The 26,329-nt window shown below is 28.7% G+C and overlaps 1 protein-coding gene across 1 annotated transcript in view; it reads left to right on the top strand.

The window, feature by feature from the left end:
* The first annotated feature begins 7,325 nt into the window (after positions 1–7,325).
* The window catches only part of Tg (Transglutaminase), a 118,545-nt gene continuing 99,541 nt past the window's right edge, over positions 7,326–26,329 (top strand). Inside the window, exon 1 of the mRNA XM_075356827.1 lies at positions 7,326–7,598. Coding sequence (XP_075212942.1) covers positions 7,460–7,598 — 139 coding nt within the window. The 5' untranslated portion in view covers positions 7,326–7,459. The remainder of the gene's footprint in view (positions 7,599–26,329) is intronic.

Genomic DNA, 26,329 nt, shown 5'->3' with positions numbered 1-26,329 from the left:
CATGAGGTTTGGGTCAGAGAGAGAAAAAACTATATTTATTGATAACTGAATTATTTGTTGATATAAATATATAATTTATGTTTATAAATTAAGCACAAGTATGAGATTTATTTACTCACTTGAGAGTGAATAATTATTTTATAAACATCAATTGTTTATGTTTGCACTTCTTTAGTAAATACATTGTTCAGAGTAGTTCTCATTTAATACTATTTTGCAAAAATAAAACATAATTTAACTGCCGTTCCATTTTTGTAACTCATTTTGATGTCATTTTTATCTAAATACTACTAATAAAATAAGATAATTTTCTATTTACATGAACTTAAAGTTGATATTTAGTGGAATTACATTATTTATATCGCATTTTTTCCTCTTCAAACTTTACATGTTTAGTACTATTATTATCTTCATTTCTGTTTTTACTTCTTTGAGATAGCTGGACATATAACAATTAAAAGAATTTCTTATTTTTTTAATTAGAAGAAAGTTGTAATTGTTGATTTTTAGTTTGTTTTTAACACAATTTTCTTATTTATTTTACTTATATAAGTTTATCATTTGTGGTTATAGATCTGCTCTACGTTTAAAAAAAATAACCTTGAACATGTTTCTGTATGTATTTTAAAGAGAAAGATGAGATGGACACTGTTAGGTTGAAAATGGGGTTTCAAAGACAAAAATGAATCATACCCCCCTTAATAGGCACAATATCGAATCGGTTTAAAATGTTTGTTTGTCTTCTAAACATTATCTAAAACTTTTGTTTGAAACAGTTTTTGATATGACCAGCCCTTACGGCAAGGGATGACAGAAATATTGCTGGAATTGTAACATGGGTCTTGTCGTGTGCTAAACATGTGAAACTTTTTTTCACATGCAACCATTGTCGTATTGAGTAAATCTGAATTTTTCTTGATTTTAAAGTGGAAATATTTTTTATCCCCTACTTAGCACCGGTGAACTCTACCCCCCCCCCTTCCGGCGTGCCGAAAGGGATTTTTTTTTAAACTCAGAGAGTTTCAAACTATTTATACCCTGAATTAAATGTATTCTCAAAAATAAATATAAAGGAAAGCAGGAGGTATTCATGTCTCAAATGAAGCCTTAAAACGTGAGCTCGCTTTTGAAAATACAACCAACTCTAATTTAAAGAAATAGAAAACATAAATTTGAATACAAAAACATGATAAGAGTAAATGGTATTATCAAGAACACAAATTTATTTTTGAACAACAGTTTTATGATAATCATTTTAAGTTACGTAAAATTTGAAAGTAAAAATAAACATTTATTTTGTTTTGAAAAGATATTTTCAAAAATTTGTATTTTTAATTATAATTAATTTCAATAAATTTAAAGATCTTCAAATATAAAATAATATGTGTAATTTATAAGCAACCATTTTTTATTATATGAGTATGTTTTCACAAAAGAATACATTAAAAAATTATTTATTTTTATAATGTTCAAAAGTAATATGATCTCAAATAAAGGTTTGCTGAACAGCTGGAGTAAAGTCAGCATGTCTGGGTTTGATTTACAGTAAAGATCTGGTAGTTTTAATCTATCATTTTTATCATAGCTTCCTGGTTAAAATAGTCATACATGTAAAAGTGTCTCTGATGTTGTAAATAATAATATAAATATTATCTAATATGTAGGTATATGTTATGAGTCTAGCATCCTTCTTGTGTGCCTTTAATATTCTTCAGCAACCAAAGGATACAGATATATATAAACATCTAAATATATAAATACAGATATATATAAAATCTAACATCCTTTTGTACTCTTTCATCATATTCTTTTTTAAATTAGATAATCTACAGCTGTTGTACTCAGTTAAGCACAGATACTGTTTTCTACTCCACCAGCAGTCGTAGGTTTAGTAAATGTTTTTTTGTAGATCAAAGCAAAGAACCTAAATGATTGTAATTAAAGTTTTCAATAACAGATTTGTGTTTATTTAGCTCACAAATTAGGAAAAGCAAAAGTGAAAATTAAAAATCCTTTTACAATAAGAGAGGGACTCGCCACTTAATGTTACTAAATTTGCTTACTTTTTAATTGAATTGCACCTTAAGTGACAAAATTAAAAAAAAAACCTCATCAAATGCCTCATTTAATATTTTTAAACTTATCTCTAAAAAAAAATCAACCGTTAAAAATCCACTTGAAACATTTTCTCCTTTATTAGACGTTTTTAACAAAATTCACTAAAACAGAGGTTTTTCTATACAGTTTTTTTTTTTATACAACACAGTACAATTCTGATTTCAAAGAATCAAAGAAGGAGATGAGATGACCCTCAGGAAATACTCTGTTTTTTATATTGTTTTTAATTCATCTATTTTGTTTATAATAATCACATTATTGTATATTAAAATTTAATGTTTAGTAAAGTATTTTTGATTCATAAATGGAACAGTATAATTTGATTAAATGAAATACATAAATAAAGGAAGCGTTATTTCCAATTATGTCTGAATTAAATCTCTGTAAATCACTTTTTATGCGGGTGCTCAAATGGAAATTTTATTATAATCTATTTTACTCCAAAGCAATGCTCAAATGTAACTTTAAAAAATACCTGGGCTGTAAGTGAGAAAAAATCCTGAAGAAAAAAGGCCTGAAGAAAAAATCATAATCATAATGTGTAAAGTTACAGCTCAATATCCATAAAAATATTCAGCAAGTTTCATCGGATTATCTTGCTTAACTCTAACTTATTTGTAATTAAGAGAAAACAAAATATCTAAAAGCAGTAAAAATCACATTATATCTCCTGTAGAGTCCATCGATAAAAAAAATTGAAAAAACCTTATCACACAGATTCTATAAATTTACTGTTAAACTGTTCAAATACCAATAAATAAGATTAATAGTTAAAAAAATGTTACATGTAACTAAATAGTACATTATGCAATTAGCCTAAATGATAGCCATTAATGCACGAGTGCGAAGTAAGTTACGACACGAGCCTTTGCGAGATTGCATTAATGACCATTATAGGGAGAATTGTATACCGTATTTTTTCTACGACTGAGAAAATATTAGGATTATTAATTTAAATCAGTGGTAGAATACACTGTTTACGGAATATATTTTTTTAATTTTTCAAAGAATACATTTCTGTTACAATAGGCTTAGTAGTTATAAGTTCTGCTTTTTATTTAATATCGATCGGTGTTAAAGATATTCTTCCTCAGAATCCTTCATAATTAACAAAAGGATAAACAGTGTAATACATAAACTTAATTACTTATTGGTGTACTTTCAAATTAACTTTTGTTTGGTAACTACTAAATCGAATTAAATACAAAGTAAAAAAACAGCTGACACATTAAAAAATACCCACTTCTGATTTGTCAGTGGTTGAAAAGAGTAGGTTTTTGATTGGTCGAAAATCTGAATCACAATGAAAATCTATTTCATAATTGCCTTTATTATGATACTGATTCCAGCCGCGTAATTCAAACGTTATAATACAGCTGTATAAAATGTATCTTAAGCAATTGAATTTTCTTCAGAAAATTAAATAATTATAAAATTTTATCTCAAAAGGTAAAAAAGGTGACTTTTAAACAATTATTTCTATGTGTACCGACTGTGATTTTTCAGTCTTATCAATCAGTGATAAAAATATTAAAAAAAAAATGTATATATTCATTTTTTTCAGCCAGGATTTTATAGAAATTAATTATTAACATTACTAGTTATGATTTTAATATTAGTATTACTTCAAGCAGAATCCCTAAATTGAGGTTACCGTATAGATAAAAGATAAAAATGGTGACGGTCTAAAACAAAAAAATATTTATTTTAAAATGAATACGATAAGTTTTCTAACTTTTAATGAAGATTTAATACAAATCTTTATTTATTAAGAATTTGTAGAGATTTTTGTATTTTTAAGAATATTTAAATTATGAATATTAATTATATTTTGAGATTTTTGAAAATTACGAAATGGTAGATAGAAATAGAAATTAAATTGAGTTACAAAAAATTGTGTTCAATCAGATGGGTACGGAAATAAAAACCCATATTTTATTTCCAGCATGTTTTTTTTTGTTTTGTAGAAATATTAAAGAAAATAATTATCACGGGTTTCTTGAAGCAGCTGTGTTAGACTGTTGCATAGACCAAGTTGTTATGAACCCGGGCTTCAACGACTTGGTGTCACCACAAGGGAAAGCACAGTGCGTTCGCAGAAACAAAATCAGCGATTGACATACAAAGATATACGCGAATCTATCGTAGAAATTCTCGGAGTGACAGAAGCGTAACTGGTGTGAACAGATTTTAGAAACCGGAAGGTTTTGAAAGGACACTCAATAGATTGGCCTAAAAAGTGTCGAAAACACAGAAAGAATTCGATTGCCTTTCCAAAGAAGTCCAAAATATTCAGTTCTTAATGTTAGTTACCACTTAACGTACTAAAGGTACTGTTCATGAAGTTCACAAGCGATTAAAACTTCGATCTTATAAACTGCAGCTACTCATGAAATTAAACCTAACGATAAGCCTCAAATAGTTCAATTTGTAATGACCATGTTAGATTTCAGTTTTACTGGTGAAAACTATCTGCAGCGCGTTTTATTTTCTGACGAAGCAACATTTAATCTTCACTAAATCGGGAATCACCATAATTGCCGACTGCTAGGCTCAGAAAATCCACAAGAATCTGTGGAATTTGTCCGCAAGTGAATGTCTGTTATGGTATCACGTATAATCGAATTTTTGGTCCATTTTTTCCCATGAACAGACTAATACGGCCATAGTGTGCTTGAGATTTGTTCGAGAAATTTGTATTTCCCCAGTCTGAAAACAGGATTAAGCCCCTCCACATCATATAGATATTGTGCGGACTGCTCTACACAAGTTCCCAGAAGATTGGACAGGTAGTGAAGCTTCCATACGCTTGCGCACCGTAATTCAAGCTGATAATTTTTTGAATATTTTTATTTTCTCCACAAGATGTAATAAAAATTATTAATAATAAATAATAATAGTAAATTAATAAAATTATCAGCTTGCATTACGGTGATCAAGGGTACTACCGGGTTAATTATCTGCAATAACTCGATTGTTTGTCAACTGACTTTTATAAATAAGGTGTTATTTTCTTCAAAATTAAATGCTTAATAGATTTTGTAATAGTTAAAAATTTGAAAAAAATAATTACAAAGATATTGAAGATTAAAAAATTTAGATGGTCGCCGTTTTGAAATTTTTGAAGGTGACGTTTTCAAACCTTTTTTATTTCGTATAATAAGACACTAGTCTTATATTTGTCAAATTTAATTACAGTAGTTTTACCCGTTCCTGACAAATAATTTTTTTAATTGAAAATCACAAAATGGCGTCTTCACAAATCAGCTGATTTCGAAGTCGAGAGTTCCAACGTTTAAATCCTGGTAAAGGCAGTTACTTTTATACGGATTTGAATACAAGATCGTGGATACCGATGTTCTTTGGTGGTTTGGTTTCAATTAACCACACATCTCAGAAATGGTCGACCTGAGACTGTACAAGACTACACTTTACTTACACGCATACATATCATCCTCATTCATCCTCTGAAGTATAACTTGACGGTGATTCCCGGAGGCTAAACAGAAAAAAAGAGGGCAGCATCTAGTTTTTATAAAAAGCAAGGGTCCTATTATTCGTCGCCTTGCAACTGCACACCATACGCCTATTTTCTGTGGGAGTAGGGGAGATCCAAAGAAAACGTGCGGGTTTTCATTATCCCCAAGTCCTATAATTCTGACTATTAACAAAGACACCAAGGTGAAACCACGATTAATTTGTGAAAAGTACTTGATCTATATTCCCAATACTGCCTCTAATGAAGCTCTTGAGTTCTTGAACCACTGACAGTAGTGAATTCTTTTAACATAATCAGCACTACTTAGTTCGTGGAAAATTTGCATTCGATAAGAATAACATTTCAGTACTTTTCACTGGTGCTTCCTTTTCAAATTTCTCCAAAACTTCGCCGATATAAAACATGATATTTCGTCTCTAAATAAGTTTTCATTTCGAATAAAAAATATTCAACAGTTAACCGTATTTTAACAAACAACAACACACGATTACTCAACCTAGTTTAAAAGCCAGTGATCGACACACTTTTTTTTTGGAAAAGAGGTGGAAATGCATTTATGTACGAAGTGTCGGACTCCTGCTGGTGGTCTACTCCAACCGCCATCAACAGACTACCGACTAAAACTTCCCCCGTTTGGAGTAACCCTACGCATCCCGGGATCACCCAGAGGCATTACTTCGAGATATGTAGGCCCTCTTACGAGCTCATTCGTACCAAAAGGATCGACACAGACTAGCTCCAACATGAGAGCTGTGCTGGATATAGTACAGACTATATCCAAATGTGCAGGTAATAAACAGTCCTCTTCCAGCTCCAGTCATAACATCTTCCATATTATTACACCCATCTCACACCAATATGTGCAATTTAACAAAAATATCCATTTAGTATAAACTACAGAGCGATTGGCCTCTTCTAAGTTGAATACTCTGTACAAAAATCGGAAAATAATCTCCAGTGGTCTAATCACTGTTTGCTTTTCTTTAAATCTGATTATAATTTTAATATTTCAGTTGAAAAACAAAAAAAAATAGTACAAAATTCAGTTATAATTAAATGTTATTACTTGGAAAGATTTGGTTAAATTAATATCAAAATAGCAATGTTGTATACTCGTAAATATATTTTATATTTTAATTACAATGCAAATTTTTACAACAAATACTACTGAATAGTGCCCTTTGTCCTCATCTTTCTAAGTAAATTTAGAAGCTATTCGTGGAAATACATTTATTTCAACGTTTTCTTGTTCTAATTGATCTTTATTTCATGTTTACTATTTTCTCATTTATAAACGAAAGTAGCCTAATGCCAAATTAGACTACATTCTCGACGGTAATTTCATTGTTATTATTAAATAAATACAACATAATTAATTGGTACAATAATTGTGCTTAAAAATTGTAATAAAGTTGCAATAAAAACAGTTATTAGTTAATCAGATTAATAATGTAAATATAAATTTTCTTTTGATGTAGTAGTTTTTAATAATGTACCGACTAATAAAAGAAAAAAATAATTCTTTAAATCGGTGAATAATGACTTATTTGTTACTATGACTACCATTTTTACCGGAAGATAAGCAAAAATAGTGCGTTTTGTGCTTGCGAGAGCGTGAGGAGGCGTGTGCCCACATTAATCATAATAATAATAATATATGTCGATACGATTCTGGTGGGGCGGTGAGATGGTGAGAAAGGACAACTATTTCACTGCTGCTCGAGTTCCCGATACCAATTATTTCAGATAGACAGCGTGCTGCAATCAGTGTTCGAGTGCCAGTGAGCTGAGAGTGCAGCACAGTAGAATAGAAAGTGTACCATAGTTACTATAGTGCCGATCATGGGAAGCTGTTGTAGAGGATTCCGCGCGGTATTCAAACCGAATAACTCTTCAAATTCTCGAGTATCTATTAATTTACCGCTACGACCGAGTTCTGATGTTTCTGATGGACTTCCTCGTCCTCCAAGAGTACTAGCTAGTAAGTAAAATTAATCTATTTCACTAAATTAGTTGATTATTTTTGTTGAACAATTAAATAATTCATTAACATAATATATATATATATATATATATATTTAAAAAAAAAATTTTTTCTTAATGCATTAAAATCATCACACTTTTACAAATGTCGTATAATACGAGTATAACACTTCGGAAACAAATAGTGACTAAAAATATTTTTGTATCATTTTAAAACTATTTTATTTCACTCATTTTAAATATTTTTAAATTATGTAATTATCGAATTATTATTATTAGTATATGTACAATATATATAGTCATATTAAATATTATAAACAAAAGTTTGTAGACAGATACTTGGCTTGAAACAAAATTAAACCCCAAAAATGTTTTTAATTATTATTAAGAATAATAAGCATTAAATCTCAGTTTAGCTTGGTTCACGCTGCATATCATCATGCCAAGTCCATTTCAATTTATATTCAAACCTAGAAGGGATACCTTCACTCTGTTCAATAAACAGTGCAACAATCAAATACTAAGTAACGATTACAAAAACAACAATTATTCAGAACTGCCTTATCATATATCATAAATTAACTCCCTTAATTTTTAGCTTTTATGGAGCACTTTTCTTCATTTTTTGAAGCTGACAAAAGACCGTCCGATTTTTACAAAACCTAATGGCAGCCCTTTATCTAACTTTTCATTTTTGATGAAAGGTGAAACTTGATTTTATTTTTAACCGATTTTTGAAACTAATTACGTTTTAATAACAACCAAAAATATTTGTATATCTACAACAATTAAATAAAAAACAAATTCGTTATGAAAATCAATCTCAAAAAAATATTTAATTTTTTTTCTTATTACAATAATAAAAATAAAAAAATAATAAAACTATTACAATAATAAAAATTTGGACGTTAATTTTCTGAAACATCAATAAATTATTATTTTAGCGTGCGGAAGAGAATTTTATTTCAGATTTCTCTGGGATTTATAGAATAATGGAATTGCTTTCTAACATTCCCTAAAAAGTTTATTTGACCATAAAATAATAAGAGTAGTACGTAGGTTTTTGCCAAAGGCAAACAATAGTAATATAAATCTTTAAGGTAAATCACATACCTAAGACAAAGAATGATGATCTCCTCCATCTGTACTGTTTTTTTACGAGGATAGACCCAAGGATATTTATAAGACAAGAAAAATAAATCAAGAGAGAGGAATTTAGTAAAACAGTTATGTATAAACGTTTTTATGAAATTAATTTTTATGACATAGATGGCTCATGCCTGACAATTTGTCAGCTTACTTCAAAGTCCCCGAAGTCCGGGGAGCTCGAGCTTTACCTCCGGAGGGCGGAGTACTAACTTTCAGCCTATTCGGAAGATTCTAGTCATGTGATACAGATTCTAGTTACTTTTCATATGCTACCAAACTTTTATTCCATTATAAGCTTCAAACTTACACGTTAAATTAATTATTAAAAAAAGCAAACAAAAACAGTTTTTGCGTTGCAGTTTAAAGTATAGGCCAGATATCAATTTAAACGATTACATAAGAACTAAGTTTAAGGTACGTAAGACAGACAAATATGGTAAAATATATACATCAAGATAAAATATGCAGTTTACACAATTATGCATTTACAGAATTCTTAAAGAAAGCCTACTTTAATCATATATGGCAGGTAACTACGCTGGATTCAAATGGAATATTCATTATTTTTGGGGTAAAGGAAACTTGATTGATGTCGATGCAATCTTAGTCGATTGTTTGTTTCATGTTACTTAAGTATAATGCAATGAACGTGTTAAGTTAGTAGCTTTTTAAAAATGTCCCTTATTTTTATAGTATCACAAGTGAAACTATCCAATTACGTAAAGATATATTCTCGACGACATACTCTTAACGATAATAATACAGTAATAATTAAATTAATACAGTCATAAATATTTTATTTGAATGTGTAAACCTTTCCCGTTGCTAATCAATATGTGTTTCGTTAAAACTAGCGTATGTTTTAGTTTCATTTATGTTTAATTTTAGTTGTGTTTTTTTATTACATGTTTTATTTCACACGTTCAGTATGATTCGAATTTGTTTCAGTAAAAATTACACTATTAAAAATTATTAGATAAATGGATTAGTAATAATTAAACTTATAATTTAAACATTATAATAAGTATATTTTTGACTATTTACCAATTCGTTTTCATAGTGATTAACGAACCTGTTTTCTTCAGTAATTTATCCATTCGCTGAAGACTATACGCAAAATAATTCACAAAAATAAGGCCTTGTCATTTATTATTATTTTATTTTTTAATTTATATAATTTATTTTTACAAAAATTAAATTAAAGTGTGCATATAAATTAAGAAACTGAATTAAAATTAGTATTTATAATTTGTATTTACGATTTATTTTCTTAACCGGCAGTTCTGTTTTATTGTATGTGAATATGAAAAAAGTAATTTATTTCATGGGTTTTTTTTAAGAATACCTATTGAAACTCATTAAGAAAATAATAATTTTATTTTTTAGTAACTTACCAATATATTGACATTAAAAATTAGATATTTTACGTGTAAGAAACTTATAACTTAAAAAAAATTTAATTTGAAGTTAAAATGTCCTTTCAAACATATTGTATGATATATGTTTTAAATTTAATTATCGTAGTTCCCTTTTTTTAATTCATTAAAAAATTCTTCCTATTGTGGTTGAAATATCTATCCTCTTTTTAAAACCAAAATAACATATTGTAATGTATATATTTTACCGATTAATTAACTGGAGATAGTTCTCAAATTCAACCAAGTGCGGTAGTCACGTACTATCAGGATTCCTTTATAAACAGTAAATAAGACTACAAAAACAACTTTCTAAAACCAAATGAATAAAATTCATGATCTAAGTAAATTATATTATTCTCAGGGTGAATCATTTGAGCGAAATAAAAAAGAAGTTCCCACAAATTACATTTTTATACTTAAAATTATTGTTAAAATTAATCCTTAGCGTCTGATCTACGAAAAAATTATTTGGCTAACCAGAGGAATAGGACTCCTATTTAAAATTTTTTTAAATGTTTCTATTAATTTTTCATTCTCTTACTGAAATTTATTCTCAATGAATAACTTAAAAAAATATTCATTATCAGATAAAAGATTTCCCCATATATATTATATTTAAAAGATCCGATAGGTCCTAGGTTTGATTCCCAGGAACGTTTGAGTAAATATATTTACAAACATAAAAATAAAAAAGCATAAAATATATGTTTTTATGATTATAAACTTCGATCGAATAACATGGCTAACACTGTGAACCGCTGCTAATAAGACAATGCGCCAGCTGATCCATTTTCTTACAAGAGTTACGTCTACTATAAATTGCCCATACTGAAATGAAATATTATTTCGATTTTTTTTTACAAATTCTTTTTATCCGTTGAGTAAAATAATGGTTCTTTTTCATTAATAAAAAGTCAAAAAAAGATGTTACACTACCAAAAAACATTTTTTTTTTAATGTTTCTTAAAGTTTTTTACAGAAACATTTAATTTATGAAATAAAATGTTATAGATTAAAAGAAAAGTAATTAATAAAATAAATTCACTATTGATCTTTTACTTAGATTATGACGCTAATAATTTACCGTAATATAAATCTTAAGTTATTAAGCTTCAAACTAATCAGTAAAGAAGTAGAGCATCTTATTTGTTTGTTAATCGCTTTCAAAATCAGAATACTAATTTCCATAAACAAAAACAAGATTATATTAGTGTTAATTGTAACTGTAGAGTAGAAATGACAAGAAGTCCCAAATTTCTTTAATACTATGAGATTTTTAATTTGTTCTGGAAGATTGAATTAACTTTAGAAAAGAATGATTTAAGTATGATAATTTTTAATTTTTACTGGTGATGAGTTAGGGCTGTCGTCAGGCTAGGGACTTAGGGTACATGGGTGGTGAAGAAAACTCATACTTTATCGATATATGTTTTTACTAGCCTTCAGAAGCCTAAACACCTCTTTTAAAAAGTACAGAGTATCGGAATAATTCGATTTTATCTCCATGTTATTGGTAAGAGGAAGTGATTACCAAAGCGGTGATATTAGTTTTTTCCCCATGTAAAATAGGGAAGTATCTGAGAGATTATAGGAGTTTTCACTTTTACCAGATTTGTTCATGATTTTTATTGGATTGGAAGGATCAGATTCCTTATTTTGGGCTGTAATATACAAACGGTTATTTTAAGTACGGCATAGAAATCCTTTAATCATTAGTAACGCAACTCTGGTGTTTTAACTACGGTTTGAAAGTTCTAATAGGCTTTAATGCGCTTAAAAATCTTTTCTATCATTCACTTTAATACGGTACGAGAACATTAAATCTAAAATATTTTATGACAGAATAATTTGTTCAAACCTACAAACTCCAAGATTTTAGAAGTAAGATTCTTTTTTTAAATGGTTATTTTTTTGTACATTTTGGGAAAATTGCGTGTACCTGTAAGTGGTAAAAAAATGTCAAAAAAATATTATGTTTTACATAAGAATAAAAAAAAAATTACTTTCAATTGTATTAAAATTGTACGAACCGTTTTTGAAAAATTCAGCTATGAAATTTTTTGTTTATCTAAGCGCTAATTATAAATAATAAAACTAAATAAAAAATTTAACTATTTTATAACTGAATAATAAAGAAACAACAAAATAAATCATAAAAGTTGATAATTCTTATCTGTAATATAATTAAATTATCAGAATACTATGAATACATTACTTTAAAATATTAATTAATATTATCTGTGCTGCAGTAATTTTTTGCACATCAACCCACCCGCAAAATAAAATTAATTTCCTGCCAAAGCAGCTATTTAATAATTATAACGAATTCATTAATTTAGATTTGTTTTCGTATAATCTAAGAAATATAACGTATAATTTCTTTGCTATCAGTATGTAATTTAATTTTTTTTTAATTATTAAAAAAAATAAATTTATTCTTCCTCCGATAACTATAGTCTTATCCCACTTTTAGCTGCTCTTTAAAAAAAGTATTTTTGTTTTTAAGATAGGATATGAATTTTACGTCATAGCTCTAGAGCTATGCTGCAAGAAGGAAAGTATGGTAATCGGTCAAAAAATAGGGTATGGGGTTTTTAATTTCTCGATGTTTCACGACCCAGGGACCCCAAAATATAAAAAGGAGGATAATGTTGGTACATACCTTATGTACGTGCATTCTTGAAGCTTAAAAACTTTTGACTGGATAAACCGATTATGATGAAATTTTGTACAGAGACTGGTGAATATGGAGCAACTTCTTGGTTAAATTATCGGTCAATATTTCTAAGGAGTGTGGTGTTTCTGAGGAGTCAATTTTCTCAAACTTTTGTAAACAAAATTTCACTTTATATAGCTCAGTTCATGCGTGCATGCTTATTTTATCATTTAAAAAATAACTTTGCTCCAAAATTCCCCCTTTCCCAAAAATCGAAAAAAATGTCTTCTTATTTATTGCCTATTTTTTAACCGATTTTTTTAATGTCTTCCTAGACCCAAAAATAATTCTTTGGAGGAAATATTGGGAGCGTTCTGCCAAGGTCTTGGAATTTTGATGACATTCACTCACACGTAGAAAAAACACCTTTATTCTGTTTACCACTGAAACTACCTGCGTAGTATTATCATTAGTCTTGGAGAAAAACAATTCTTAATGCCGCTAGTTGTACCTCAGATACTTAAAATATGTTAAAGCACAAGAAACATTGTGAATAGAAACAAATTAATGGATAAAATAAATTTCTACCAGAAATATTGTAACTTATTCATTTTCTCTATTCAATAATAAAGTTTAAGTTATTTGAACAAAAAAAAAAAATAAAAATAAATACGAGAATAATAAGGTTCGAAAAAATTTACTATAGAAAGAGTTAATAAAAGTTGAAACTATTTCCGTCCTGAAAATGCTTCATTTACAAAATTTAAATAAAAAAGTAGACAGATTGGAAAAGTAAAAATTACGTAAATTTATACAACTCCTGTTTAAAGTAACATTTGTTGTTTCGTAACGTTTTGACTAGGTTTAAAAATTCTTTCCATCCTCATAACAACTTTCTATTTAGAGATAAATAATGAAAACATTTCAGTTTAATTGATTTTAAATGTTAAAACTTAGAAAAATTGATAAAACTCAATTTTTTTGTAGTTTTAGGAGGAGCAGGGATGAGTTAATAATTTAAATATATATATATTTCCAGCGTTTCTTCCGATGATACTATTTTTATAATCTAAAAAAACGCACAAAAAAAATTTCTATGAAGTTGATCCTAGAGTTGTAGAAAGTTTTAGAGTTGATCCTAAAGTTTTAACGTGATTAAAAAAATCACGTTCCTTTGATTGATAAACACTACACACATACATAAAAACCCACATACATATGACTTTTTTAACCATTTTGTTATTATTTTTGGCCCCGGAATCTCAAAATATAGGGCAGAAAAATTTATGAGGTTTTATTTTTTTTAGCAAAACTCAATCTTAGTTTTTTATCTAAAAATGGAAATATAAAAAATATAAATAAAGTAATAATTAATAAATCAACATTTGATCTGTTTATAAGTCCAACTTTAAAGCTCTTTTTTAACCTTATGCTTTTTAAATTAAAGAAATAATGTTAAGATTAGCAAATATTATAATTGGAGACCGGATCATATGCAACATAAAACGCTTGAAATATGTATGCAAATATGCATGAAAAGTGTCAAAATATGCGACTTTAAATAATAAAAAAATAGTAATCTTTATTTTTTTTATTTTAAATCAGCATACAATTAGTAAGTAGTTGAATAACATATTGATAAATTCATAATTAACAACTATTTAACATTTTAACATTATTCAACGTTTACTTTTGTAAACGTAAACAATCAGGTACTGTTCGAAATGTTCGGTAGTAAGATTGTGTCTTCGATCACTCAAAATATCTTTATAACTGGAAAAGGATCGTTCCACATCCACTGAGGTAACTGGACAGTATTTGAATTTGGGTGCTATGTTAGCACTTTTTGTTTCTGACAAAATTTCACCCGTCCCATTAATAAGACTATCAATTTAACACAAAGGTTCAAAGGGGTTATTGTTCAAAATGTTTTCAAATTTTTCTTTAAGTTTACATGGGAATACCACTGGCAATGCGGAGTTTATTTAGCGGGTTTTATTCATTAACTGAATAGATTCAGTCAACGCCAAACCTTGAGTTTAAAACTTTTTAATGTTTGCAGGTATGTGGGAAAAATAAGTGCTAATCATAGCTGTTTTTTTTTTTTATACTAGAATCGTTAAGTGCTTCCTTGGACTGACAAACTGCCATACTCTTTGCACCATCAAAGTCGTTTACTACACCTTTGATGGTCTCGAAATGTTTATTGTAAAACAGTACAGCTTCAATCCACGTTTTCCAACGAGTTACCACTAGTTCAGGAGGTAAAGACACATTTGGCAGTTTTTCTTTATTGGCCTTATTGCGAGCAGGTGCGTTAAGAAATGCGTTCTTTGTTGATGAAATTTACATCCCCAAACGTGGATCGTACTTCTTCAACGAATCGATGTACTCCGTGAGCAAAGCACATCACATCAATCAAATTGGGATAAAATACTTGGAGGGCTTTGGCTACCTTGATCATATAGGAAGCAGCATCTGAGAGAAATATAAACAGTCTTTCATCTGCAGAAGATTCAGGAAAAATTTTTTTAATACGCTCATTCACAAATCTGGCGATCGTAGAATGATTTTTCTTTTCAAGGTCTTTGTAGGCACCAGATAGGAAGAAGAAGATTCTAGTTTTAATGTACCGACAATTGAATTCGCAATGTAATGGTCACAACTATCGGTAGTTTCGTCAGCTGAAATCCAAATAATGCTATCCTTGAGTTGATTGCGTATATTTCTTCCAGAACATGTAGTTAAATTGTTGGTATGTAATCTTTACGCAATGTTGATTCATCTAGTATATTTTGCTTTAAGCAATATTTTCGCAGACAATCTTTGAAGGTAGGATTTGTAAGTTTGTGACGAGGAATATTTCTTGTAAGCAATGCTTCACATAAATCCACAGCCAAGTAGTTTTTTTGTTTACCTATGGAAGTGAAATCACTGCTACTTGCCGCTGTTGTAAGTTTTTCTCGTGGGCCTTTCTTTTGCAATCCTGCGATATGAAGACTTGCATTGACATGCTGGTCTATTTGTAACTATTTTTTGCACGAAATATTTTTCTCGTAAACTCGACAATATAAAACATTTCCGTCGAATGTAAATATTCCAGGATAGTCAGCTATCTACGAAGAGGCACTTTTTTCGGGTGAGAGCATCAACAGTAACTTCGTAATTTAATTGCCTAGTGGGAGGTGTGCTGCAGTAGCCGTGCGGCGAACGGTATCGTCCGTCTTTGTCTCGCGTGAGTTGTGTTTTATTTGGACTCATAATAATATTATCCCACCAAAACCATAGACGAGCGGCTGCTAAGTGCGCTGTAAGAACCGTAATAGGTTTGGCGGGCTACAACGTAAGATTCCATTTATTAACTAGGTACCCTACAGAAAAAATATTGTAAATATAGCGAAAATATGCATCATCGTAGATTTTAAGAAAAATATGCGTAACCGATGAGAATGGGCTTAATATGCAAATGCATATAATCCGGACTCTAATTATAATCTATAAACAATAAATAATGATAATAATTTATTATAGTTTATTTTAATTTTATCATAATTATTTTTAATTTTGTTATGAAACTGATTGCACAACGTTGTTAAATTAATTAATTACTGTATTAAAGTCAAAATATACCAATATAAATCTTTTATTTTTATTGTTTTCAAATAACGATTATCTGTAAAGTGATAGTGTGTGTCTACGGGAACAGAAATTATTTTTTTTTAGCGACGGAATTCTCATTTTAAAGGCTTGATAAAATATTTAATTATTGCTCTTAATTTTTATGCTGATAACTCAAAGATCATCGTAAGAGGTCAGTTATTAAATTATTTACTCAATAAAATTCATTTTATGAAACAAATTTCAATAGATTGCGTTTTATGGTTTCAATAATCTAAAAAAAAGTACAGAATAAGTAGTCTATTCGTCGTGAATCATGCTAATTATATCATAATTTTTTAATTTTAAATCATCGAATAAGTTTGATAGAAGTTAATCACAGGTTTTTGATTCGAGATTCTATTTTTTATATATATAAAAAAAAAGTTAATATTTATATAAAGTTATATTTTGGTAAAGAAAAGTTATCATTCTAATATGACAAGGTATCACCATTAATGCTAGATTATTGTGGTTTTGCAATGTGATATCAAAATGGGGATGAATTCATTTCTACAAATACCCTTGACATTGACCCTATAAATGAGATTTGTTTTATTCTGGAAATGTTTAAACATAATAGACACTTTAAAATGAACATCTCGTGTAATGAACATTATTATTTTCAGAGAAAACAAATTTAACTAGTGTTTTTTGTACCAGCTTCTTCTTACGTACATTAATATATTAGTATAAAACAGCAAAAAATTAATAAATAAATTGTACCAACTGTTTTTTAAATAATAACAATTGTTCCAAAGCAATCAAATTAATAAAATTACCTAAAGAAAGTAAATCTCATGATTACTTATCGATTTAAGCCGATAAAGATGCATTAATACAAATATAAGATTTTTTTAAAACTAAACTTAGAATAAGTAGCTAAAGAAAATATTGTAGAAATTGCTTTGTTCTCTTCAAATATTATTAAAATTATAACTTTTAATGTGAAATTTTTAAATATACGATTCATTAATTAATTGTTTTTTTAATGTAAAATAATAAGTTCTCGACTTATAACTACTAGAGGCAGGACTTTAAAGGGTCGTTAACATGCACTCTCAGTATGATCTCTGAGTTGCAAACCCAGACCTTTTTTTTTTAACCTCCGGGACCACCGTTAAGTATTACTTTGGAGGATGAGATGAATGGCAACTTTTTGCAGCGTGTGAAAATGCCGTGCCTGATCGGGATTCGAACCCGGAACCTCCAGATGAAAGGCCAAGATGCTACCACTTGCGCCACAGAGGCAAAGATCCCAGACCTGTTGGACTTCTTCGACACTTCAGGAATTTCATCATACACGGAAGTTAGAAACAGTTATGATCCGACGTTAACGAAATCTGTTAACGATATTCGACACTAATGAAAGAGAAATCGCCAGTCCCCCATAACAACAGGACACCGATTGGGACGTATCGAAGCTGGGTGGAGGACGAACTGGTTGTGCCTTGAACATTCATTCATTGAAGAATTCCACTGACATCGATAATGCAACGCAAAATCGACAATGCGAGTCCTCAGTCTTGCAGGAATCTGCCTGCCGCTCAACACCTGAGGTTGAACATGTGTGGTAGTGAGAAATCGACTACCAAGGGTGGTAATGGTACACCACCATCCTTATTACTACTAAAAGTATGTTTAGGAAGAGGTGGCAGTGTTTTAGAAGACCAGCGGATAGGACATCTTTTAATAGGATTGCTAAAGGTTGAAACGACTACTGAGGTCTCTTAAAAATGAGACGCTTGAAAATTACTTCGTGAATCTTTTTCCTTTGCGTAGACACCGCTATTACCTATTGAGAGCTATCAAAAATCTTTAACGGGAACCACCCTCATTTTCTCCTTTGATGACGTTGGATGGGTCATGGGCTCAGAGCGACGGAAAGAAGGCTGACCAATTTTCTGTTTATCTGAGTAAGTTCTTTGAGCCACTCGACATTGAGCGACTCGCGAGGAGGAAATTCTTGAATTCTTGGGCAGTCCGATTCATCTGAGTCTTTCTGTTAAGCCATTTTTGTCATCAAAGTTTTGAAATTAATCTGAAAGGAGCAGGATTCGCAGAAGTCCCTAGGCTTTGACTTAATTACTAACAAAATGGTACTTACGCTTCCTTTCAAAGCCATTTGTATATAACACACCTTAATGGCATCCTGCGTAATACGTGCTTCCCGACGGAGTGGAAGCTTTCACAGATGGTTATGGTCCCGGAACCAGGTAAACCGGTACAAGAGGTATCTTCTTACAGGCCAATAAGGCTCTTACCCAATTTGTCTAAAATGTTTATGAGACTTTTTCTTCAGAATCTGTGGCCTATTCTTGAACATGATCATGTTATTCCTGATCATCAGTTCGGCTGAGGTGGTCACTCTATAAATGGGCAAACTCAAAGACTTGCTGAGGTTATCAGTAAGTACCTTGAGGAGAAGAGATACTGATCGACTGCCTTCTTGGATGTTCAGCAGGTCTTTGACAAAATCTGGTTGCCTGGCCTAAGCTGAAAAAGAGCCTACCACAACCTTATTACTTGGTTCTGAGTAGCTACCGGGACGGAAATTTTCACTGAAGAAGTACAGTAAAGAGTTGTTTGTGTTCTTTGAAACTAAGTCGGGTGTTTCTCAAGGATTGATTTTAGGATTTTTTTTATATTCCATCTTCACAGCGATCTTCCGATTACGGTCTATATCATTGTAGCTTCATTTGCCGGTGACACGGCTATCGTAGCTGTCGATGTTGACCCAACTCAAGGGCGTTCAAGTAAACTACAATATGAATTGGACCAAATCAACGAATGGCTGTCAAGATGGTAGGTTAAGGTTAATCAAGCGAAATCAAGACATGTGACATTCGAAATCAGGAAAGAAGACTGGCCACGGTTCCACCTGGATTGCGTTCTCATACCACAAGCTCAAAGTAATACGGTACCTTGGTCTTCATCTTAATCGTCGTTTGACGTGAAAAATCCATGTAAGAGAAAAGAGAAAACAAATGGATATTAAATTTAAGGAAATGTATTGGTTGCTGAACAAGAGGTCACAGCTTTCACTAGCTAATAAATAAATACTGCACACGACGATCCTGAAACAGATTTGGAGCTATGGAATCCAGCTTTGGGTTAGAGAAAGCAGCGGAAACGCAGAGCTTATACAACGATTCCAAAATAGATTACCGAGGAGCATCACAGAGGCGCCTTGATTCGTAAGAAACTGTGAGATCTACGAATATCTGGGTTTACCGTTTGTTCGAAAAGAAAACAGCGATTCGGTACAAAATATAAATTGCGGCTAAACAACCATGTGAACTATTTAGCTGTTAACCATTTAGACATTAGTGAAGATGTTACAAGGCTAAAACGATTTCATAAGTTGGATTTTGGTGAATTTATGTGATTTGAGGTGAAACTGCATCAACTTAATGTTACTCATCATATCATTATTTCACTTCGTTTAATTTTATTATTATTCTTTCATTATTAATTGTATTTTTTTTTAATATTTTGCCTATGAATACTTACGATTTTTTTTTGTGTTGAACTACCAGGGGCACTGTTTTCTGACCTGACTTTACTCACATTAAATGTTATGTGTAGGAATATTAATATGTAATTTTTTAGGAGCATCGATGGAAGCCTCTCTACATGTGATTATATGTGATCATATTTACTTATGGTTTCTGTAAGTGTAACCGACTGTAAATTTTACGTTGAGAAAAATAAATAGAATAAAATCTACTTTTTACCAATAGTGATTCTTTTATAAAACCTATTTCACTTCCGGGTCCAGCATTGCAGACCACAGTGTTTTGCCAGTAGGCTCTGATTTGTTTGAGGGTGTGTGCTGTCACTGGTATGACGAGTCGTTGCATTGCAGGCCATAAGAGCCATGGGGACACTTTAGAAAAATTGTTTTGGAGCGCAAAGGGTTAACACAGAATCTATCTAAAATCTGATCGTTACATAAACAAGTTCAACATTTATGTTTTTATTGAACAGGTAACTAGGAGCATCCTTCTAATGTTTATGAATCAGTGATTTGGAGTTATTTCGTTATTAAAATAAGTTCGTAATGTACAGTCATTTAAGCCAGGTGTTTCACTATTGCCAAGAAGGTTCATAGCTTCTGAATTTTTTGTAGTTTCTAGTATTCTTCATAAGTTGTAATGAAGTGTTTAATTTCGTGTAATTATTTAATTTTAATAAGCCTTACGTAAGTTAAAACGTTTTAAATTTGCATTAAAATTAAAAAAAAAAGTTATAAATTTAATTTAAAATGCAATAATTAAAAATAATACTATTAGAGCGATTGACAAGTTACGCCAATTTGATATTTTGTTAAATGGCAAAGACCTTATATGAAAGGCACTAACTTAGATACTAAATTCAATGATTTTATAAAGCCGGCTTTTTTATTTAGTTTGGTAAAAACATTATGCCACCTTCAATGTGTAATTATTTTTCTTTTATATCTCTTGTTCAAATATGTAAATGCGCTTCTATTGGTAGTTTATTAAAAACTGTTATAAATTACTGAAATACAATAATTAGTAATTTTATTTGAATATTTATGTCTAGTTAACATGTCACTTATAAGTACTGCCAGGAAAATCAATGCAGTTTGTTGTATTAAGCATTTGTTTTTTTTAGTTTTTTTTTAAACAGATAATAACATATCTGATTGTTAACTCATAAATTAAAAAAAGAAGGAAAATCATTTACATCATAAAAACTTAACATGACTTACATTCGTGTTGCATAGTGGTGTCATTTTACTGTTTCATTGACGTTTTGATGTTCTGCGGAATACAAATATTAAAACTTGAGGATATACTAGTAATTGGAAACAAAGCCCAGATATATTTTAGAATGTAGCAAAGATTGTAAATATCAGATCCTAAGAATATCCAATTGGATGTCCTATTCATATCCTTTTTGTATATTCTTGGGGTATTAGCAGAAGAGAACATTTTTATATCATAGAGATGTCCTTACAATACCTGGGACTTGTTAGGAATAACAGGATATCCTGCTAAAGCATTCTGAAAATACTTTACTATTCTGAATAAAATGTTTATTTGGATGCAAAAGATGTATTTCGATGAAACGATTAGCTCATAATAGAAAGGAATAAATGAATCAAATCGGTCGAGTAACTGACAAAAAAAAATTATTACAGCCAATTTTTTTAATTTTATCATGAATCGAACCTGAGACTTTTAAAATCGTATTTTAAATTAATTTAGATAGTTTCAAGTTTATAATCTTTATTTATCAATCCTGTATTAATTTATTTACAATTTAATCAACAAATAAAATTTAATTGGATGTAAAAGTAGGTTACGATCAAACAAAATTAATCTTTAAATCATTCTTTTGAGATATTTTTATCTGTATTATTATAAATAAACTTTAAAAAACGGTCGAGACCAAGAAGATTAATATATAAAAGGATCAAGTTGAAGCTTAGGTGCGGCTGTAACTTATGGTGATTTCGCAAACTGAAATTCTATCTACAAAGTAATGAGCCATCTGGTTTCTATCTTTTCTATTAGGAAAAATGTTTATTCTTGGAACATAACTCACTGCGTATTTTTAAATCGTGTAGAATAAATCTAGAATTTATATAAGCAACTGACATTAATTAATAGATCTATAAGTATTAAACAATTTAAATGTAAAATAGAGAACAATGGTATGTATTAAACAAATTTTATAAATATTGTAATATAATTGTATTTTAAGTTCTACGTAAAACATAAATATTATTGTTCAATAATAGTATACTTGCTTTCAAGATTTTCTTCTACTTTTAAAATTATTTACGTTTCTTCTTTAAATTAAATCTAAAATTTTTCTTTATACATTTTATTTTTAAAATAAACCGAGAGATATTGCTAAAATTTTTCAACATTTGAGTTGAGCTTAAATAAATAAATATTTTTGTCATCATTGTGTAAAACAGTACAAAATTAAGTAAACACAATTCTAATGTTATAAGTAATTGCCATTAAAACTTAAAATTTAATATATAACAAAAAAAATTATAATTAAAAAATAAAATTAAAAATAAATCTAATTATTAAAAATTATAAATTATAAATTATTTTATTTTATAAATTTAAATATAACAAAAAAAAAAAACTGGTAAAGTACTGCATGACTTTCCCAGTTACGTCGGTCATGATTACCAAAGTGAGATTTAAGCATCAAAATTCCCAGAATTTGAATAAAAAAATTTAATTTTAGATGTTTCCTTTCTCTGGGGGAAAATTTATGAAAATGTTTTTTTTTTATAAAGAAGTGATCCCTAAGAAAAAAATTATTTAAAAGAGAATGGTTTAAATAAATATTTTTTATTTATTTTTTCCTAATGTGTACATTGCAAACTGTTCAACTAGTGAATAATAAACAACACCTCCACGGTCCAGTGAGATAAGAATGATATGTGCGACATGTAAATGAGATGATATCTTACACAGTCTCAGGCCGTTCATTCCTGAGACGCGTGGTTAATTGAACCCCAACCATAAAAGTACACCGGACACCGGTATCCATTGTCTAGTATTTAAATCCATATAGCAACAAACATTTACTAGGATTTGAATTTCAGTACCTTCGACTTCGAAAATCAACTCTTAAACAACTGATTTGCCACAACGAGTAAACCACTCGATCGGTGGGTTAAATAAATATTGAAAAAATAAAATAAAAACTTTTCATGAAAGTAAGTAAAAGTTGCTTCTCATTTTGGGTTCAGAATTAATATAGGCGCCAAAACTACTTTAATTTTAATAGCCGTTTAAGTGATAAAGAAAATTCAAACAAATTTTTTTAGTAATAATTAAAAAAAAGTTAGAGCTAAAAAATAACAAAAAAAAATTAATATAAATTTTTTAGAGGGGGGGGGAATAAGTTTTAAGAAAGTTTTTCTAAAAATATTCATATATAGGTTACGTTTAACAAATTTGCTTAAATAAAGTTTTCTATAAATCTAAAATTCCCTTCAATAAGGGGTAAAATAAGAAAAGAGAAATTTTCAAAACTTTTTTCTGGATTTTAGGTCCATGGTATATAATTAAAAAAAAAAATTGTAGAAGTATCTTGATAGCTCTATATATGAAGTATAAAATCTCAAAACCTTTTTCAAAATATTTAAATGAAGGGAGATAGAACAAAAGAACAAAAAGCATAATTTAAATTTTAAGAGGAAGGGGTTGATTTTCTGAAAACACTTTCTTTAGAAAAAATCAAATAAATCAAATCAGGTATTAAAATTAAAAAGGAAAAAACATTCTTAAAATGAATAAAATAAAATAAAAACGAACTAAATTTAAATCAACAATTATATAACCTAGCTTATTTAAACAAAACACTTAAGCAAACAAAAATAAAAAATCCTTGAAAAATTAAAAACAAAAACAAAAAAAAACAAAATATTAATAAAAAATTAATATCTTTAGAAAATTATTTAAAAAATTTATGCTCCATCTCTAAAAAATATATATTCTGTATTTTGGCTTTAACTCTTTTAATTTTTATTATTAAAAAAAAATCTTTTTTTATAGTTTTCATCACTTGAAGCGCTATTAAAATTAAAGCAGCTTTGGCGCCTATATTAGATTCCGGGCACAAAATGAAAAGCAATTTTATCATTACTTTAACAAAAGTTACAGTTCATTTTTTCAATATTTATTTAAACAATTCTCTTTTAAATTATTATTTTTTGTTAGAGATCACTTGTTTTTAAATAAATCTTTCTTAAATTTTCACACAAAATAATTTTTTATTCGAAATTTGGGAATTTTAATACTTAAATTTTAATTTTGGTAATTATCATAATCAATAAAAAAGCCCCCTTGATAATTCGGCTTCCAAATTTAAAAAAGAATATTCGGAAAACCTTTTTAAGTTTTTTCGATGTCAACTTTTATAAAACTAATTTTAGTGAATATTAGCGTTATTGAATAATCTTTTACAGTAAAATTGTGGTAGGACATAATGACTTTTCAGGGTATTTTATTTTACAATTTCGTAGAATTTTTAATGATTTTATTTTTTTAAATTTTGTTTTATTTTTTTCAACGATATATCATAAGTGACATTTATTTTCATTAGTTCCAGAGTTATAGCCAAATACGGTAAAATTATAATTAATTTTAATTAATTTTTTTTTTAAATTTAAATATATTGATTTATTAAGAATTATCAACCTCTCATTGTAAAAAAAGTTTTACGATGAATATAATTCAATAACAAAAAAAAATAAAAAATCAGAAGTTGTTAATGAAATAAAATTTTATGTACTTTTCATTTTAAAAAAATGTGTGTATGTAATTTAAAAGACGTACAAGGAAGTCATGTGATGTCCATATCAACTTTTTTATCTTTTTTATAATTTTTAAGTACTAGTTTTTGATTTGTGTAGACGGTAAGTCATGCAATACTTTGCATGACTTTTTCTATTTATTATAAAAAAAAATTTAAAATTGCCACATATTTAATATATTAACATGCACTGACTTAGGTGTCATAAAAGGTAGATGAAAACAAATTAAAATGTATTGGGCTATTGTACTTTTTAATATTTATATCATACTCAAACGATAATTTTTAATAATTCAAATTATTACCCGTATGATAATTATGACATGATAAAAGTGCCACTTATAAAAATTAATAAATTATGATTTAAGTCGTTAGATCGAAAAAGTAAGAAAATACAAAAAAACAATGTTAAGTTTTATTATTTTATTTTCGTGTTAGGTTTTTATTATTCTTAATCCTAGTGATAAAAGTTGAAATTACCTCAATAACCCTCCCATTTAAAGTAAAATAATAAATATATTTCATTTGACTTATTAAAGTAATAAAATAACAAAAAAAAAATAATTATATTTCATTTTTAGGGGTTTGTTTTTTTATTTCTATTTTTAATTTGTATTATTATTTTTGGTATTTCTCAGGGCGTCAATTTTTGATAATCTTAAACAAGACACATACGAATACAATTTTAAAGTTGTTTTATTACTGTTGACTGATAATAAAATAGATACTTATTTTTATAGTGGTTAAGTAACCAGAAGTTAATTACTTAAAAGAATACCAGAATCGTGTGACAAATGAATCTTAGTTTAAATAATAGACGAAGTTGGAACGATATTTCTGTTGACATCTGGTATTACAAACTTTATTAGTATTACAATTATAAATTATTAGACTAGTATTACTTTAGTAACAAAGACCATCAACTGATTGTATTATAACCCTCAAAATTAATGAAATCTGCTGTGTCATCGGAATTCCAGTCATAGATTGTTGTGTTGCTTACTCAATATCCTGTAACACTATCAATGAAAGTTACAGTGTGTGAAGGACAAGGACTATTTTATTTTTTATTTAAAACGATTTATTTATTTAATTTTAGAATAGTTATCATCATTTCATTCTGATATCATGTTCTACTTGTCATAAATACATCTTGAAACAAGAAAATGAAGTAAATCTACGCCGACGATATAGGTTACTTGCTGGAAGAAATAAAAAAAAAATGTTTAAAGGACATGTCAACTCATACTGAAAGAATATGAGTGTATAAAACCAGTTTAGATTAATAAATAAGGAAGGAATGATATCATAGTTTTTTATAAGTTAATTAAACATAGGAAAATAATAAAACAATTTTGTGAAAGAAGAACATCTACGGAAAAACAATGAATGAAAAATAGTTTAATGAGTATTTATGAGATATAAAAATTAAAAGATATTTGTGAGATTTAAAAATTAAATACTATATTCAATTTTATATATCTTTTTAAAACAAAGGTTATCCGTTTTAATGTTGTTTTGCTATTTATT

The sequence above is a fragment of the Lycorma delicatula genome, chromosome 2 (genome assembly GCF_047948215.1).
Source record: "Lycorma delicatula isolate Av1 chromosome 2, ASM4794821v1, whole genome shotgun sequence".
Taxonomy (NCBI): domain Eukaryota; kingdom Metazoa; phylum Arthropoda; class Insecta; order Hemiptera; family Fulgoridae; genus Lycorma; species Lycorma delicatula.
This window is presented reverse-complemented; position numbering and strand designations above follow the sequence as displayed.